At 35.4% G+C, this 16695-nt stretch overlaps 1 protein-coding gene across 7 annotated transcripts in view; it reads left to right on the top strand.

Moving 5' to 3' along the window:
• The window catches only part of TSGA10 (testis specific 10), a 117316-nt gene that overhangs the window by 63622 nt on the left and 36999 nt on the right, over window positions 1-16695 (top strand). For all 7 annotated transcript variants that reach the window (XM_057742902.1, XM_057742905.1, XM_057742901.1 and 4 more), the window contains 6 exons: window positions 2694-2809; window positions 4108-4262; window positions 8158-8213; window positions 9393-9561; window positions 12278-12388; window positions 15973-16158. In XM_057742902.1, coding sequence (XP_057598885.1) covers window positions 2694-2809; window positions 4108-4262; window positions 8158-8213; window positions 9393-9561; window positions 12278-12388; window positions 15973-16158 — 793 coding nt within the window. The remainder of the gene's footprint in view (window positions 1-2693; window positions 2810-4107; window positions 4263-8157; window positions 8214-9392; window positions 9562-12277; window positions 12389-15972; window positions 16159-16695) is intronic.

Raw genomic sequence — 16695 nt, 5'->3', positions numbered from 1 at the left:
AGAATAATATCAAAACAAAAATTGTCACTAGTACAATGTGTATGTATAGTTTTCTGTACTTTTATCATTGTATTCCATGATATGGATGTACCACAGTTTAACCATTCATCTATTAAGGGACATTTTGATTGTTTCTAGTTTTTAGCTAACACAAACATGGTATTTAAATTTTTATTTCAAATAAATAAGGTAGACCTTATGCGTTTAATGTAATTATTATATATTAGGGCTCAAGTCTCCTGTGTTATTTGTTGTTTTTGTTTCTTCCTGTTGTTTTTATTATCTCTATTTTCTTTTTCTTATCTCTGTTTTCTCTTTCCTGCCTTTCTGTGGGTTACTTGAACATTTCTTAGAATTCCATTTGAATTTATCTTTAATACTTTTGAGTGTCTCTATATAGATGTTTTCATTGGTTTCTCTAGGTATTACATTAAATGTACATAACAACACAGTCTAGTGGTGTCATATTTTATCAGTTTAAATGTAGAAATCTTGTCTCCCATTAAGTCCTTTTGCCCTCCCCCATTTATAATTGTCCTAATAGATACAGATTTGTTTTTTGTTCTGCCCATGACTTTTGTTCTACCCATGACTTATGTACTTGGTGTTTATGGTATTTTTGGTTTTCTTAAATTTAAATTTATTTATTTGTTTGTTTGTTTGTTTTTGGCTGCATTGGGTCTTTGTTGCTACCTGCAGACTTTTTTCTAGTTGCGATGAGAGGGGGTTACTCTTTGTTGCAGTGCAGGGGTTTCTCATTGTGGTGGCTTCTCTTGTTGTGGAGCACGGGTTCTAGGTGCATGGGCTTCAGTAGCTGTGGTGCACTGGCTCAGTAGTTGTGGTTCGCAGGCTTTAGAGCACAGGCTCAGTAGTTGTGGTGCATGGGCCCAGTTGCTCCGCGGCATGTGGAATCCTCCTGGACCAGGACCCGAACCCGTGTCCCCTGCATTGGCAAGCGGACTCTCAACCACTGCACCACCAGGGAAGTCCAATGTTTATGTTTTTCATTGATGTTTCTTTAGTGTAAGATTTCCTGTATTGTATTAGCCATTGTTTTTTGAATATTATGTTTATTCGCTCCTGGAATTTTTATTAGGTGAATATTGAAGCTTCTCATTCTGTTCCTTATGTCTCCTAAACTTTCATTTGTATTTTTTTCTTTTTTATCTGTGCTCTACTCTAGGTAATTTCCTCTGATTTTTCTTTTTTTTTTCTAGCTTACTAATTTGTCTCTTTAGCTGTTTTAAACTTGTCAGTTGATGTTGTTCTTCTTTAAATTTTTATTTCAATGATTTCAATGAAGTTCTCTTTGGTTCTTTTTAAAATATGCTGATTTCATTTTCTTTTCGTTATGTATTCTATTACTTATTTTATATCTTAGTATTTAAAACTATTTTTAAATTTCTGTTTGATAATGCTGTAATCTGAAGTTCTTTGTGTGTTGCTTGATCCTACTAAGTTTGGATTTTTTCTTAATGTGTTTTTAAGATTGAATTGTGAGCTCATTTTCAACAGACCTTTATCTGAGCTTTAGTTCTGTGCCTGAGTTGAGGGCATGTCCCTCTAGAGAACTCTTATGTTTATTTCCACCAAGTGTTCTAGATTATATGACCGTCCTAGAACCAGAGTTTATTTTGATTTCTTATCTTGAGATTGAGAATTCCCAATGAACATTTTTAGTTATTTTTATTACCCTGGCCCTAGCAATGTTTGCCAAGCTGATTTCCTCTAGTCTGGCCTCTCCATTAATAGTGTAGCCCTTAGTGACTTATATGGGGGATCTTAGTCCTAATACTTGTATTGCAGACATCTCTGTGGCCTCATCTTCTGTTTCTGAGTAAAAACACAAGACTTTAGGCCACTGAGACAGGCAAACCCCAACCGTATCTAACATAACATGAATTTATAGTCTTACTGCTGTGATTTGGCTCCAAGGGTCTTCCCTTACAAGTCCTACTAAGTTTTGCTATACATTTAAAAGGATGCTTCTTATATCTTATTTAGTATGTGTAAGTGTTTTGTGGTGAGAGGACTTTCAGATTATCTAGTTTCCATTTTTCCAGAAGTTATAGTCTGTTTACTTGTTTATTGACTATGAGCTCCATGAGAGCAGGGTCACTGCCCACCTAGTTCACCATAGCTTCCTCATCACCTAGTGCCTGGTACATACTAGACAATTAATAAGTGTTTGTGGACTGAATGAAATGCTGTTCATTACAGATTTATTTATAATAGTGAAAACCTGCAATGAACCTAAATGTCTAATATTAGGGGAGTACTTAAGTAAATGGTTAAATTTACTTAACAGTAAATGCTCATATAAGATTTTTCAGCCAGAAAATGCTAATTTGGAGGGCTGAATTGTAAGACTGAAAAATATTAAAGATTAAGTGTAGGTGAAAAAAGTCAAGATTAAATTTTGAATTTAGAATATGGTAACTTTAAAATATGCATAGCAAAGACAATACTGACTAATGAACACCAAAATGCTAATAGTTGCTTATGTCAGAGTGGTGGATTGAGGGTCCTTTTTTACCCTTTTTATATCATACCTCCTGTAGTGTGTTTTTATAATGAAAATACTAAGAAGAAAAAATGTACATTAGTATCCATAAAGTTTTTAGATTTAAATACATTAAAAGTTGATAAAACATAAAATTTCAGAATTAGTTTTATTATTAAAATGTTTACAGACTTTTATATGAAAACACAGAAAAAGATCTTTCTGATACTCAGCGACACCTTGCTAAGAAAAAATATGAGCTACAGCTTACTCAGGAGAAAATTATGTGCTTGGATGAAAAAATTGGTGAGTTTTTTTTTTTCCTGATGTTACTTTTTTTTAAGTCTGGTAAAAAAAAAAAAAGTTCTCTTCAGTTATAACATAGATAAACTTAGAAATAGGCCCTTAAATTAAAAGTTTTTTAGTCAAAAATCATAGGAAAATGTATGTTTTATTTGATAGTAAAATTTTTTACTTAAATTTAGGACCATAAATACTTAGATGTGGCTTCATATTTTTCAGTGAAGAAATTGCTAAACATAGCAGCAATACTTTGTAAATGTGTGATGATCAATTTTAAATTTACAAGGTTTTTTAAATTATATTATGTCGTGCCTATAGCTGCTGTAATGAAATATATTACATATATACTATTTTTCGTGGAAAGTGTACATATATTTGGCAATCTCTATGGTATCACTTGAATTTTTAGGGAAAATTATTTTTCTAAAGTCTCCTATTGTTGTTTCTTACCAGTGACCTTTATGAAAATATGGTCATAACTTATTCTATAACTTTAAAGTAAAATTTTAGTCAGGACTATAAAAGAGCCCATCTTAAAACTGAATAAATATTTTTAAGATTTGCTCTTATGCAGTTCAGAAATATCTGGCATAAGCAATTAGGTGGGTGGAGGTACTTTTTTTTGAAACAGGAAGTATTAAAAGAAAATATAAAAGGGGAATATTGAAGAACTCATTTCTGGATATTTTAAGTTCAAGTAAAAATGTAGGGTAAGCAGGTAAATAGATAAGTTTGAATCTCAGAAGAGAAATCTAAGCTAAAGATATACATTTGGGACACATCAGCATATAAATGATATTTTAAAACCGTGAAATCACCTAGGGAAATATAGAGAATGAGGAGAAGAGGATCCAGGACTGAGTAAGAAGAAGCCAAAGAAGTAGGAAGAAAACCCAGAAGTGAGTGTCATTTGGAGAGGCAAGAAAGCAACATGTTTTAAAAAGGAGGATATGATCAATTGTCAGATACTTTTGAGAAGCAAAATAATGAAAAAATATTAATTGGATTTGGCAAATTGAAGGTTTTGGTAACACAGAACTTGTTATATAGAAATTTCCTTTGCTGTTTTAATTCAAATAGTTAATTGTGCTTTTACATTTATAAATCATTTAGAATTTCATGATTAACCTTCATTTTTAATCACTAACAACAAAAGCTATTTTTTATTTGGGATGCAGTACTTTATATTTAGTCATTGAATATAATATAAGAGAACTAACTTTGAAAAAGTATTTCACTTTGCTTGAACTGGAACTAATTTTATCTTGATTAAATCAATACCTTTATAATTACACATTTAGATAATTTTACAAGACAAAGTATTGCCCAACGAGAAGAAATCAGCATTCTTGGTGCAACCCTCAATGATATGGCTAAAGAAAAGGAATGCCTGCAAGCATGTTTGGATAAAAAATCTGAGAATATTGCATCCCTTGGAGAGAGTTTGGCAATGAAAGTATGTTCTGAGAACTGTGGTTTAAAAGAAATGTTTGAACTTGAATCTGAATAAAATAATAGGATTTTCTCATTTTTTTTCTAGAAGTTTAAACTTTAAGATCTGATTTTGAAATATTTCAAGATAGTCTTAGGAACTATGTGTTCAAATTCACTAGCTAATATTTTTAAATAGATTTTCTCATCAATTTATGATCAATATTCACTAACAATAACTAACTCAAATATCAAAATGTAAAGCATAATTTTTAAAAAGCAGCGAGACTGATTTCTTTTTAAAAGCACACCAGAACTTATATTTTCAGGTAGCCACCTTGGGAGGCAATATGTTTATTTCATTAAAACCACCTCTGCAGTTGTATTCAGAACTAGGGGCACGTTTTTACATCATCCTCAGCCTTTGAGAGTAGATCATATGGAACTGGTGAATAAAGTTGGATGATAAGCTTCATCCCACATTTTAGTTGTTCAAACAACAACAAAAAGGTGTCTTCAAAAAGGCAGGGAAATATTGACCCCCTTTTCTAATCAGTTCATAAAATGATTCTGAAGGCAATTCCTAAACATTTGTTTTCCACAAATGTCTTAAGCAAAGGCAGTATTACCGGCATAAGGTCTTTTCCCTCTCTAAGTGAACTAATTCATTCACTTACCCCCTCCATCCATCCATTCAACAAACATTTATTGACATGTACCCTGTATTATATTAAAACTGAGGCTGAGTGGGCATACCTTCCAAAGGCCTGTGGTATAATTTGGAGAAAGATAAAGAAAGATGCTGTTATGAGATGCCATAATGACATATGCACAATGCATGAGTGAAGTTTGGCAGAAACATATCTGATTCAGCCTGGGGTTGGACTGGGGAAGGAAGAAAATCTAGGAAGCTCCCAGGCAGTGATGGTGCCTGCATTGCTCTGAAAGACGACTAGGAATTAGCCAGGAAAAGATTTACGGAAAGGGGACAGTGAGAGAAAGAGTGATCCAGATAGGTAGAGCACATTTTAGAGAAAGGGTGATCCAAACAAGTAGAACTACTTATATGAAAGCCCAGTGGCTTTCATAAGAGAATTTAGTGAGATTTCTTGATAGTTTAGAAGGTTCAGAGAAGAGAGTGCAAGAGGTGAGTATGGGGGGATGAAGAGGGGGTAAAAGATGAGATGGGATAGATAAACAACAAATCAAAAATATATGTGATGTTGAGTTTAGATTCCATCATCATGGGTATAGCGGATCATTGAAATAATGTAAATGAAATGTTACAATTAGACCTTTAAAACATTATCCTGGCACTTGTTAATCCATGTAAAGAATGGATTGTAGGGAAATGAGAGTAGTGACAAGGATACTTGTTAGCAGTAAAATGATAAGAACTGTATTAGGAGAGTGGCAGTATCCATCAGAGAAATAGACAGCTATATTTAGAAAGTAAGGTTGACCAAGATGTGCTTTCTGACTTAGGAACCACATGAATAATTCCTATGCATGAAGTAGGAGACACAGCACACAGGACACAGCTTAGAGAGGAAGATTATTGACATACCTTTGGGACATGTAGTGAAATATTTATAGGCTCCTGAATTTTAAGGTTTGGAGAGGAAATTGAAGTTAATAGATTTGAGAATCATGAGCATAACTGAAGTTATCACAGTACATGAGGTAGTTAATTTTGGCTTTTAACTTATTGAAAAATCTGACTCATTACTTTGTAGTTAATATCTTTTAATGTTTTTGACATTTTACGGTGTTTTTTGGGGGTGAGAGATTTTGTTTCTCATTATATTCAAACCACTTTTTGAATAGTTAAACGTGATTTTCTTTAAAAACATTAATATTTAGAAACAAATTTTTCAAATCTTTCTGAATATCACTTCTCTCTGTTACATCTCATATTTCATATTTCTTCCATTCTGCTAACTGTACCAGTATTATCTTTTCCTTCACAAAGAATATTGAGTTGCAAGCCCCTTTCAAAATTAAGAGTTTTGTATAGGATTATGAATATAAGCACATCCATCCTATGAAGGGAAAATAACTTTTAAAAACAATGTTAGACATTCAAAAGAGGGAATGTTCTCTACAATGTTATTTCAGAGCTGAGTTTATAATACCTTTCAGTGAAAAGCAGTAGTTTTATATTTTAATCTGGAGATTACAGAATTAAATTACTATGGAAAAATCTATATTATAGTGAATAAGGTGACACTTTTCTGGTAATCATAGTTTAAAATGATGTTCTACTACTTGCTACCAGTTAAAGTTAGAAAATTCAATAGCAAGTTCACAGATTTTTGAATCATAAAAGCCAGAATTATTTGTGTTAAATTTTAGTTTGTTTCTTTTTTCTGAGTAGGTTTATGACCACCTGTCCAGGCTGACTCTGTGTCTTCGGTTGGACAAACATATTGAGCTTGTACAAGGAATATCAAATTGATGATGGCATAAATTTCAAAAGTTTAAGAAGTGGTACTATTAGGGTCATATTAAGAGAAAAATAGGCTAAGAGGATATATTATTGGATTCTATACAGTAATTTTGTTGCCCTGGATACTTTACACTGTTCTTAGAGAATCTTTCAAGATTAATTTCTATTAGTAAAGGAAAGTCCTTTTTAGGCTTATAAACCATGTTTAAAGCTTGACCAAGTAATGGCTGTCAGAAACACTAGAAGTTCAATTAGCTTTTCAGAATTTATTTAGAAGTGTATTAAGTTATATTGTAAAAGCATGTGTAAATATTGCGTTTTAAGTGGTATTTTCTCTTTGAGTTTTTATTCCATTGGCTCATGCTTCTTAAAGGGGTTTAACAGTTTTGCTAATGGATATTTTAATCATATTTCAGTATCCATTACTGCCAGATGTGGAATCTGTACCATTTTATCAGAAATCAGAGCAGGAAACCAGAGATAAAAATACCCCAGAGAGGAGCACATGAATAAAGGAAGATAACACACACACACGCACACACCTGTCTCTCTGATGATAGGAACAGCACTGGCTGGGAAATACAGGTTTAGTTTTCATCTTGTTACTTGGTTACTAAGGATTTGAAAATTCAAAGGGCAAAGTGAAATCTGGTTATTTAATGGAAGAATAATTTTCCTACTTTTTTAGGACTAATGTTAGTGCTAAGTATCTATGTATAGTATCCATTACTAGTTCAGGATCAGAGAGTTTTTAAAGGAGGAGGTGTGGCAATAGTATTGATGGCATTAAGATATTCCCCCTCATTTCAGTCTTGATTGACTCCATTCATTCTACTCCCTTGCCACACCCTTGAAAAGGAAGAATAGCAATAATTTATTTTCTTATACCTTTGCTCTAGGCCTAATGTTTACCTCCTTATTCGCTCACACCTGAAATTAATAGTATACTTTTATAAGTAATTCCATTGGAACAGCTTTTTGAAGATGATGTTGATGACTATTATACTTGGGCAAAATTATTGTTCCTAATAAATAAATTTAGTTTTACATGATTCCTTTTCCTGGGTTTTACAACACGAAGAAGTGAGGAGGTAAATCAGTCCTATTCCCAGTTCAGAACCTAATGCCAAACCATTGGGTTTACTCCAAAAACAGAGTGCTTAAGGGGTTTTTGTGTTGTTGGGTGACTGCATATAACATCTTTTAACAGTATTTGGTATAATTATCTCATATCAATATACCTACGTATAGTCTTTGCATTAAGGAGCATAATCTATTGTTTTTATCCAGCACAGACACTCACATTGATGTATTGTTAGGCTTTAAAGTGTAGCAAAGAAGAATAGAACATAAATGTTTAAAACCAACTGTAAATCAAAAAGAGGTTGGGAAATTCTTCTAATATATTCAGTTTTAAAAGAAATAACAGTTCAAGATAATTTTTTATTTAATACTTATATTACTTTTCAAGGAAAAGACCATTTCAGGCATGAAGAATATCATTGCTGAGATGGAACAGGCATCAAGGTAAATTACTTCTTCAACAAAAATCTGGGCACTTATTGGGGAATGAAGTGCTGTGTTGGGCACAAAGATAGTAAGGAGCAAGGAGCTCAGTGTTGTGTGTGAGATGCCAGCTTCTCTCACGTTGAAAGGGGGCCTCAGGCTGTGTAGGGAGGTAGAGGGGGGTGTGACGTTTGTCAAGGAAGGGAAAGAGAAGAGCGTCCAAGGTAGACAGAGCAGCAAAGAGCCACGAAGAACCACAGATCACGGTCAAGAGCCTCTTGATGGACAAGTAGGTGAGTGTGTGGGAACCTGAAGCGTGAGGGGAGAAATGAAGGAAGAGAGGCTAGGCCGGCACGCAGAGGCCTGTGTTACCCACAAAGGAGCCCACAAAGTGGGCAATGAGAAATCATTAAAGAATTTTGAGATTTTTTGTCAGAAAGATTACCTAGGCTGCAGAGTTTATGATAAACTGGGGTTGGGAATTTGGGGGACTGGAGTGTGGTGTTTGTGAGGGAGAGAATCTAGGGAGGCTGCAGAGTTTATGATAAACTGGGGTTGGGAATTTGGGGGACTGGAGTGTGGTGTTTGTGAGGGAGAGAATCTAGGGAAATGCCAGGTTTATGACGAGGGATGAATGCTGGACATGACGAACCTACGTGGGAAAATATGTGTGTTTGAATTTGAAGAGCGTTTGAGACCTCCTTGTAGATATGTCTAGTAAGCACTTAAATATAACGATCTAGTGAGGCCTTTCAGAGTTGTCTGTGTGTAGACAGGGTTGGGAGCCACGGATATGAATAGGAATTGTCTGAGAGAAGGGGGTGCGTGAGAAGAATCAGGCGGCCAAGAGTTAAGCCCTGAGAATCATTCATTGTTAAGAGGAAGAGGAGCCTGCCAAGGAGACTAAGCCATAGCAGCTAGAGGTAGGGTGAAGGCTTTCTTATACTTGAGCATCAGAAGTTTTGAAACACTTAACAAATCATTGACTGTGTATGTCTAGCATCCTTTTTCATAGTGAAATGTTGGCAACAGAGAAACTTCAATGCACTATCTTCGCTGTATTTATTCCTACAAATTTAAATGTGTTTAAAACTTCTTCAAGTGTTTTCATGCTAACTGTCTATCTTCTGTCTTGTGAAAATTTGTTATCCTGTTTCGGTAAAATGTCTCTTCTTGTGTACTATTTGATTTGTGGAACAGACAGTCTACTGAAGCCCTAATTATGTGTGAACAAGACATTTCCAGAATGCGTCGGCAACTGGATGAGACGAATGATGAGCTGGCTCAAATTGCCCGGGAAAGGGATATCTTAGCTCATGAGAATGACAATCTCCAAGAACAGTTTTCTAAAGCTAAACAAGAAAACCAGGTATACTTGTTCCTAGAATCTTTTTCTCCAAGAAAAATAGGTATTTCTTCTGAGGCACAGCCTTTATTTCATTTTGTAGAAAAGCTCAGGCTTTGGAACTAGCCATTTTTTACCATTATTACACAGACTATGCCACATAATTTCTAAGTGAGAATTTCAAACATGCAGTGTTAAGAGGGAACGGGGGTATGTTAGATTTGTATTAAACCTTGAGAAGTACTTCCATAGTGAAGGATAAATATTTGAATAAACCAACAAGTGAAGAAAACCTTCAAAACCTTTTAAGAAAAGGGTAGGTTTATTAGATGGACTATTACTCTGTTTGAATATGAGTATATGGAACATGATACATTATTTGGTCCTCTTTAGCACTGGATTCTTTTTAGGAAAATTTCTCTTATGATTATTTCCTCTCTAAGCCAGTGCAGTTCAGCTTTATCCAGAGCTTTCATTACCAATATCACTTTTAATTTTAACATTAAAAAATTCTACTTGGAAACTTTCTTCCCCCTTTAAAATTCTTCAGTCCCGATGATTTCCCTAACTTTGCCATCGCTCTCAGTGTGTTTAGTTTGCATCATAAAAGTCTGTATTTTTTAAACTGTTAAATATTTTAATTTACATAATCAGATATAAAGACGCAAAGGTTTGTTAATTATTGAAAAGTTGCCTGAGGTGTTAAAGTGCTTTGTTCAAAAGCTAATGAATAAATGGGATCCTGGAACAGAAAAAGGACATTATGTAAAAATGGAAGAAATCTGAATAAAATATGGACTTTAGTTAATAATGTATCAATATTGGTCCATGAATTATGACAAATGTACCATACTAATATAAGATGTTAATAATAGAGGAAGCTGAGTGCAAGGTGTATGGGCACTCTCTATACTATTTTAATAACTTTTCTATAAGCCTAAAACTATTTTAAAATAAAGTTTATTTTTTAAAAGTTTATAGCAATAAAAACAAGAGATGTGAATTTATAGGATCTACTTTTGTGTGCTCTATAGCTAAAGCAAATAGACTAAAGGTAAATATAACATAGTTATGAAAATTAGATTAAAAACTCTCAAATATACCACCCAGAGTTACCCACTGTTAACGTATTTTTTTACTGATTTTCAATGTACTTAAAAAATTTTTATACTGTCTTTTACATGAACTTTTTAATGTACTGGGATAAAACCACATACCACTTTATGTCATGCTTTGTTCTACACGAGAAGGCAATAGAGTGGAGTATTTAAGACTCACATGAGTTGAAGTCCCCTGCCTGGCTGTGTGATCATATCACTTAACTTCTCTCAGTTTTTCAACTGTAAAAATGGAGAGTAGATGAGAATATGCCTAGCAAGAACTTGGAGTGTCTAGCATAATCCCTCATTAAATATGTTGTAACTGTTATTAGCTTACTATAACATCATAGTGTTACACCTTTTAAACATCTTTTATAGTCAGAAGAAAATTAGTATCATAGCAATATACAAATGTTCAAGAGTAGTTTTTCCTTTGTTTGGGTCATAGGGCCCAAGAGTAGAAGATGGACCCCTCTGTGGACTGCAGGTTGTTTAAGAACCCATATCATAGAAGATTTGAAAAGCAGAAAACTTAAAAAAATTTCTTCCTCAATACCACAATTTTAAACAAATTGAGATGTTCTTAGTGTTTTATCCTGATTTTTAAAAAATATATATTAACATTTTTCTTTGTTATTAAAAATTATTCCAAACATTTCTTAGAGATGTGTGGTTTTACCACTATATAGATACTGTTATTTACTGCATCATTCACCTAATGTGAATAAACATTGTCGCATAGCAAATAATGCCTTAATAAGCATTTTTCATTAAATTTTATAGGTTGAGTTTCAGATTGAATCAGACGCTTATGAGGTTTCTTTTTTTAAATTAATTAATTAATTAATTAATTACTTTATTGACTGTGTTGGGTCTTCGTTGCTGCACACAGGCTTTGTCTAGTTGCGGTGAGCGGGGGCTCCTCATTGCCGCAGCTTCTCTTGCTGCGGAGCATGGGCTCTAGGTGCGTGGGCTTCAGTAGTTGCGGCACATGGGCTCAACAGTTGTGGCTCACGGGCTCTAAAGCACAGACTCAGTAGTTGTGGCACACAGGCTTAGTTGCTCCGCGGCATGTGGGATCTTCCTGGAGCAGGGATTGAACCCATGTCCCCTGCATTGGCAGGTGGATTCTTAGCCACTGCACCACCTAGGAAGTCCCACTTATGAGTTTTCTTCTTTAAATTAAAAAACCTTCTAAGTGGACATAGGTATAGTGAATACCCATGTATCCATCTCCCACCTTTAACAAAAAGCAACATATTTGTCTTTCTTATTTTTATGAGCTTTTAAAAATGCATCACCAGGTAGCAGATCACAGATTTGCATTTCTCAAATTTACATTTACTACAACAATACATGGAAATGCCCATGCCTTGCCATATCTTTGATTAGTAGTAAATTTTAACTTTTTTCAAGTATTATCCACCTGTGCTTCCTTTTTGTGAGTTGTGTTTGGGTTCTTTGCTCATTTACTATTTGGACTCTTATGTTTTCTCACTGTATTTATACGAGCTTTATATATTAGGTGTATTAATTTTTATCATATATATTGTAAATATTTAAAAATTTATTTACGGTGGTTTTGACATAGAGCAATTTTCAATTTTTTGTAGTCAAATCTAACTTTCTTTTTCTCATAGGCACTGTCTAAAAAATTGAATGATACTCATAGTGAACTTAGTGACATTAAACAGAAGGTTCAAGACACTAATTTGGAGGTTAATAAACTGAAGAATATATTGAAGTCTGAAGTACGTATATATATATTTTCCCCTTGGCTTGAGATACCTGAGTTTTCACTAAAGCTATTGATTGATTGTACTCATAGGGACAGCTGAATCACATGCATTTCTTTAATGCGTAGCATATTTTAATGTTGAAAATTATGCGTTAACTGTGTATTTAGAATGTCACCAATGTCCAGAAAGGTAACTCAAGGATACACCCCTTTATTTTGCCACTTAACCATTTTAGGTAAGAAGAATCCTCCTAATTGGAGGAAGGACAAGGGGACAGAATCAACTTGGGCTCATTTATATTTAGAAATGGTAGTTTACAATTACAAACCTTTGACAAAAGAGGCTCCACCTGATTGTGTAGCAGATCAGAAGTAATCACTCTGTTGTGGGGCCACCTGTTTCTTAGGACCAGCGGGCAGATGGCTCTCATCTCCATTTCTCTGTTAGTAACCAGTTGACTGGGCGCATGTGTCTGACATCGGATGATTCCCAATAAGTTTGAGCACATGTGTGACAACCCTGGGATAAACAGATAGATTGATCAAGGATGTTAGGTAGGTCCATTTGGTAAAATATTATATAAAATAGTGTTGAATTGACTACTGTTATAGGTGTGGTATTACCTACATACATAACAATCAAACCACTAACAGGAATTCCTCCCCCCAAACTGTTTTCCTCGTTTTTTTTAACATATCATTTAATTTCAGTCCGCACACATATCTTGAGCATTTATTTATATGTGCATAAGCCTGTTGAGGACTTTGAGCAAGAAGAGATTCTCAAGACTCCTGAATTACCGTCCTTGCTTTCAGGCAGTAAGGCAGCAGCCTTACATTGCCGAAGCCGGTGGTTTCCTATACTTCTTGAGTTGAAGGTGCTAGCAATGCCATGTCATGAACGGACAGAAGCCTTGGAGTCAGACAGGTCTGACTCTTCTTCTCACTAATGCCATAACTTATGTAGGCTACTCAGCCTCCCTCAGTCTCAGTGTTCCATTGATAATTGGGAAGAACACCCAAGTGAGTAAGATAGGCCTAGCACAGTGAGCCATTTAAGTCTATTCTGAATAGGGCAGAATATACAGAGAAGACTGTCTGAACAACATTTAATATAGTAAGCTTTCAGTCAATGTTAGACGCTTCCCTTTTTCTCCCTAGCCTGTCACATTACCTGAAATTCCACCATTTGGGATTGGGGCTTTTAGATTCTGGAATTGTATTTTCAGACATCACATCAAATTCCTCTCAGCTTGCGGCATCCTAGTATGAGTTCTTTATTGAGACTGTGTTTCACAAAGTAGCTGGGTGCATCCAGGCACCCCGCTGAGAGAAAGGACGACAGGTCCGTTTTGGCAGAGAGGTCCATGAAGGTGTGTCGAGCGCTTTATTCGTAACCCATGCGTTCAGTGTGCAGCATGCTAGGTGTTGAGGTGCCAGAGGTGAAAAACTGCGAGGAAACAGAATGGGACCCCAGGCAGTGGGGACATGTAAGGGGAAAAAGTGGGTCCTGTAGCGGGAGTGGAGTGTAAAGGTGGGTGATAATAGAGAGGTAAGAAGGACTTGTTTGAACTGTATTTTTAGGAAGCTTTCATTACAACATAGCACAGAAGCTATTCGATTGTTCTGGAAACGTTGGGAAGAATAAATCAGAAGGGTAACAAAGGAAGAGGGAGAAGAGTTAGGAGAGGCTCCATAATTTAGTCAGGAAGTGTGAAGGATTCCAGCGGAGGCAGCAGCTTTGCTTTTGCGCTGGTGAAGGGATGTAAGGAGCCCAGTGGGCAACCGGAGGGGGCCTTGGCGGGGGGGAGTGGGGGAAGGGGGCAGCACCAGAAAGAGGGAAAGAGATCTGCAAAGAGAGAACTGGAGAATACCAAAGATCAGTTTCACTTTCCTTATAACGTTGTCCACCTCGCACCCCATACCGCTCCGGCTGCTTTGGGCAGGTGCAACAGGGGTAAAATGTAGTTGCTGGCCGCTCAGAGGGAGGGGCACTAGGTGGTTGGAGGGCAGAGAAACGTTTTATTGCAGTCTTTTTCACTGCTTGGAACCATGTATTGCCTAGTCACAACACCAAATTTCATATAAAAATGGTTCCTGCCTTAGAAAACGGAATTGAACATAAAAATGGTTCCTATCTTTGAGGAATCTGAGGGGTTATCGGGGAGACTGTACATCCACAGCTAACTACATAAAGCTGTAAGGCAATTTTAAGAGAATGACACACACAATAAGCGCTACAGAAAGTTAAGGAGGGTAAAAATAGACCTGGGTAAAATTCAGTTTATGTATATTATACCGTGCACCTCCCAAATACATATTCTGTACACAACTGTTATTTTTAGTACAATAATAGAAAACACACTTCAGATTCCTACTGGCACATTTGGAATATCTGAATCTTAAAAGCCAATGCAGTAGTTTAGTATGTTAACTTGTTAATAACCAATAGACTTGGCAAAGATCCTTCATATTGGTCAAGGTACAACCAGACCACAAGGTGGCGATATTAACTGAAATTCAATCTCATGATTACTCATAATTGTGAGAACTTAAATCTGATTTGAAAGCCTTATACAGTGAGATGTTTATTGCATTTTGGCAATAAATTTATCCCAATGTCTCTGAACTGTTTATTAATGGGAGAGAAAGAGATCTAGTGCCTTTTTAATTAATTACCAAAATTATAAATGATTTTTTAGAATGCGTTGGGCAAACCATACTACTAAAATAATATTTTAAAAAGTAGCTTCATAATTATTACTCAAAATAGTATATTATTTGTGGAGCTGATTGTTTTCCTTTAGAAATAAGATCCTACTTTAGTTAGTCCATCATGATAGAACTTTATCATGATGGGTTCTAACAATGTGGTTCTGTATTGTATGCCCAGTATATACATGAGTGTATATTTATGAATAGTGTTTATTGGCATGAATGTATATTTATGAATAGTGTTTATTGGCATAGGTTTCATATTTTACTTCTGAGCAACTTCAGGTAAGTTATTAGAACAGTGAGCAAAAGTGAATCATAGAACTGTCCATGGCTGAGAAAATTAAGGCTGGGGTTATGAATGAAAGGCAGGAACCGGATAGGAAATACGCCAAACCAAGAGAATTATCAGAAGCTGACACTCAAGATATGCAAGCAGGCAGAAGCTCTATAGCCATAGTACAACCCAGAAGAGCAGTCAGGAACAAGGGAATACACAGATACAAAAGGTCAGGTCAAGCCAGAAGCTCAGAAACCGGACCAGCAAGTAGTCAGTAAGCAGATATATGGAGGCAATGAGGATTTTGAACAAAAGCAAATATAAGAACATATTCATTGAGGTCTTAATGATAAGAGTAAAAACTTTACTAGACAAGTGAGTGTGACTCAGGAGCCAGGGCAGATCCTGGTCCCTTTCCCTTTTGTTAATTACAAGATGACCAATTTTCTAAACTGAGGGTATAGACAAGGTTCCTTGAGGTTATGTTACAGATGGTCCTCGTGGTGAGTAAATTCCCAATGACCTGGCAAACAGTGTTTAATTTGCATCATATGTTTAACGTTTTACTCTTTTAAAGTAACACCTAAGATTTTCTTTTTTAGGAATCTGAGAACCGGCAAATGATGGACCAACTCCGAAAAGCCAATGAAGATGCTGAAAACTGGGAAAATAAGGCCCGTCAAGCAGAGGCAGATAACAATACCCTCAAATTAGAACTTATCACTGCTGAGGCAGAGGGTAACAGATTAAAAGAAAAAGTAGATGCCCTCAATAGAGAGGTCGAGCAGGTAAGTTTGGTAAAGTATGCTTGTAGTACATCGTGCATCATAACTGAAAGAGTATTGTTTGCCTTTCCATAAATTAAGTGTATAAACAAACATTTAAGTTATTTAAATATACTGTGAATTGTAGTCTAACTGTTCTCCAGTCCAGTTCTCTAATCTCTTACCTACCCTGCAGCTAGAATAATCTTTAGCATTTTTAAAAAGCAGAAACTATTTCAAGCATACAAAAACAGTGCCCTCCCCAAAAGTAATATAAAAGACCCACATATGCCCATCTCCAAGGTTGAAGGATGCTAACATTTTGCCATATTTATAAAGAATGTATTTATTGTTTAAGTAAAGTCTTTATTTAAAGAAACAAAGCATTGCAGATGCAACTCCTCATCCTTTCTCCTCCTTCCTCTCTAATGGTTGGTGTGTGGAACTTTCATGTCAGTTGTATAACTCTTTTTGCATATGTTTGTACTTTTTCTACACATCTGTCACCCACAAATGATGTATAATGTTTTGTGTGCTTTGTTTTTTTAAGTGATAATATAC

The sequence above is a fragment of the Hippopotamus amphibius genome, chromosome 7 (assembly GCF_030028045.1).
Source record: "Hippopotamus amphibius kiboko isolate mHipAmp2 chromosome 7, mHipAmp2.hap2, whole genome shotgun sequence".
Lineage (NCBI taxonomy): Eukaryota > Metazoa > Chordata > Mammalia > Artiodactyla > Hippopotamidae > Hippopotamus > Hippopotamus amphibius.
Note: the sequence above shows the minus strand (reverse complement) of the source record. Positions and strands in the feature narration are given on the sequence as shown.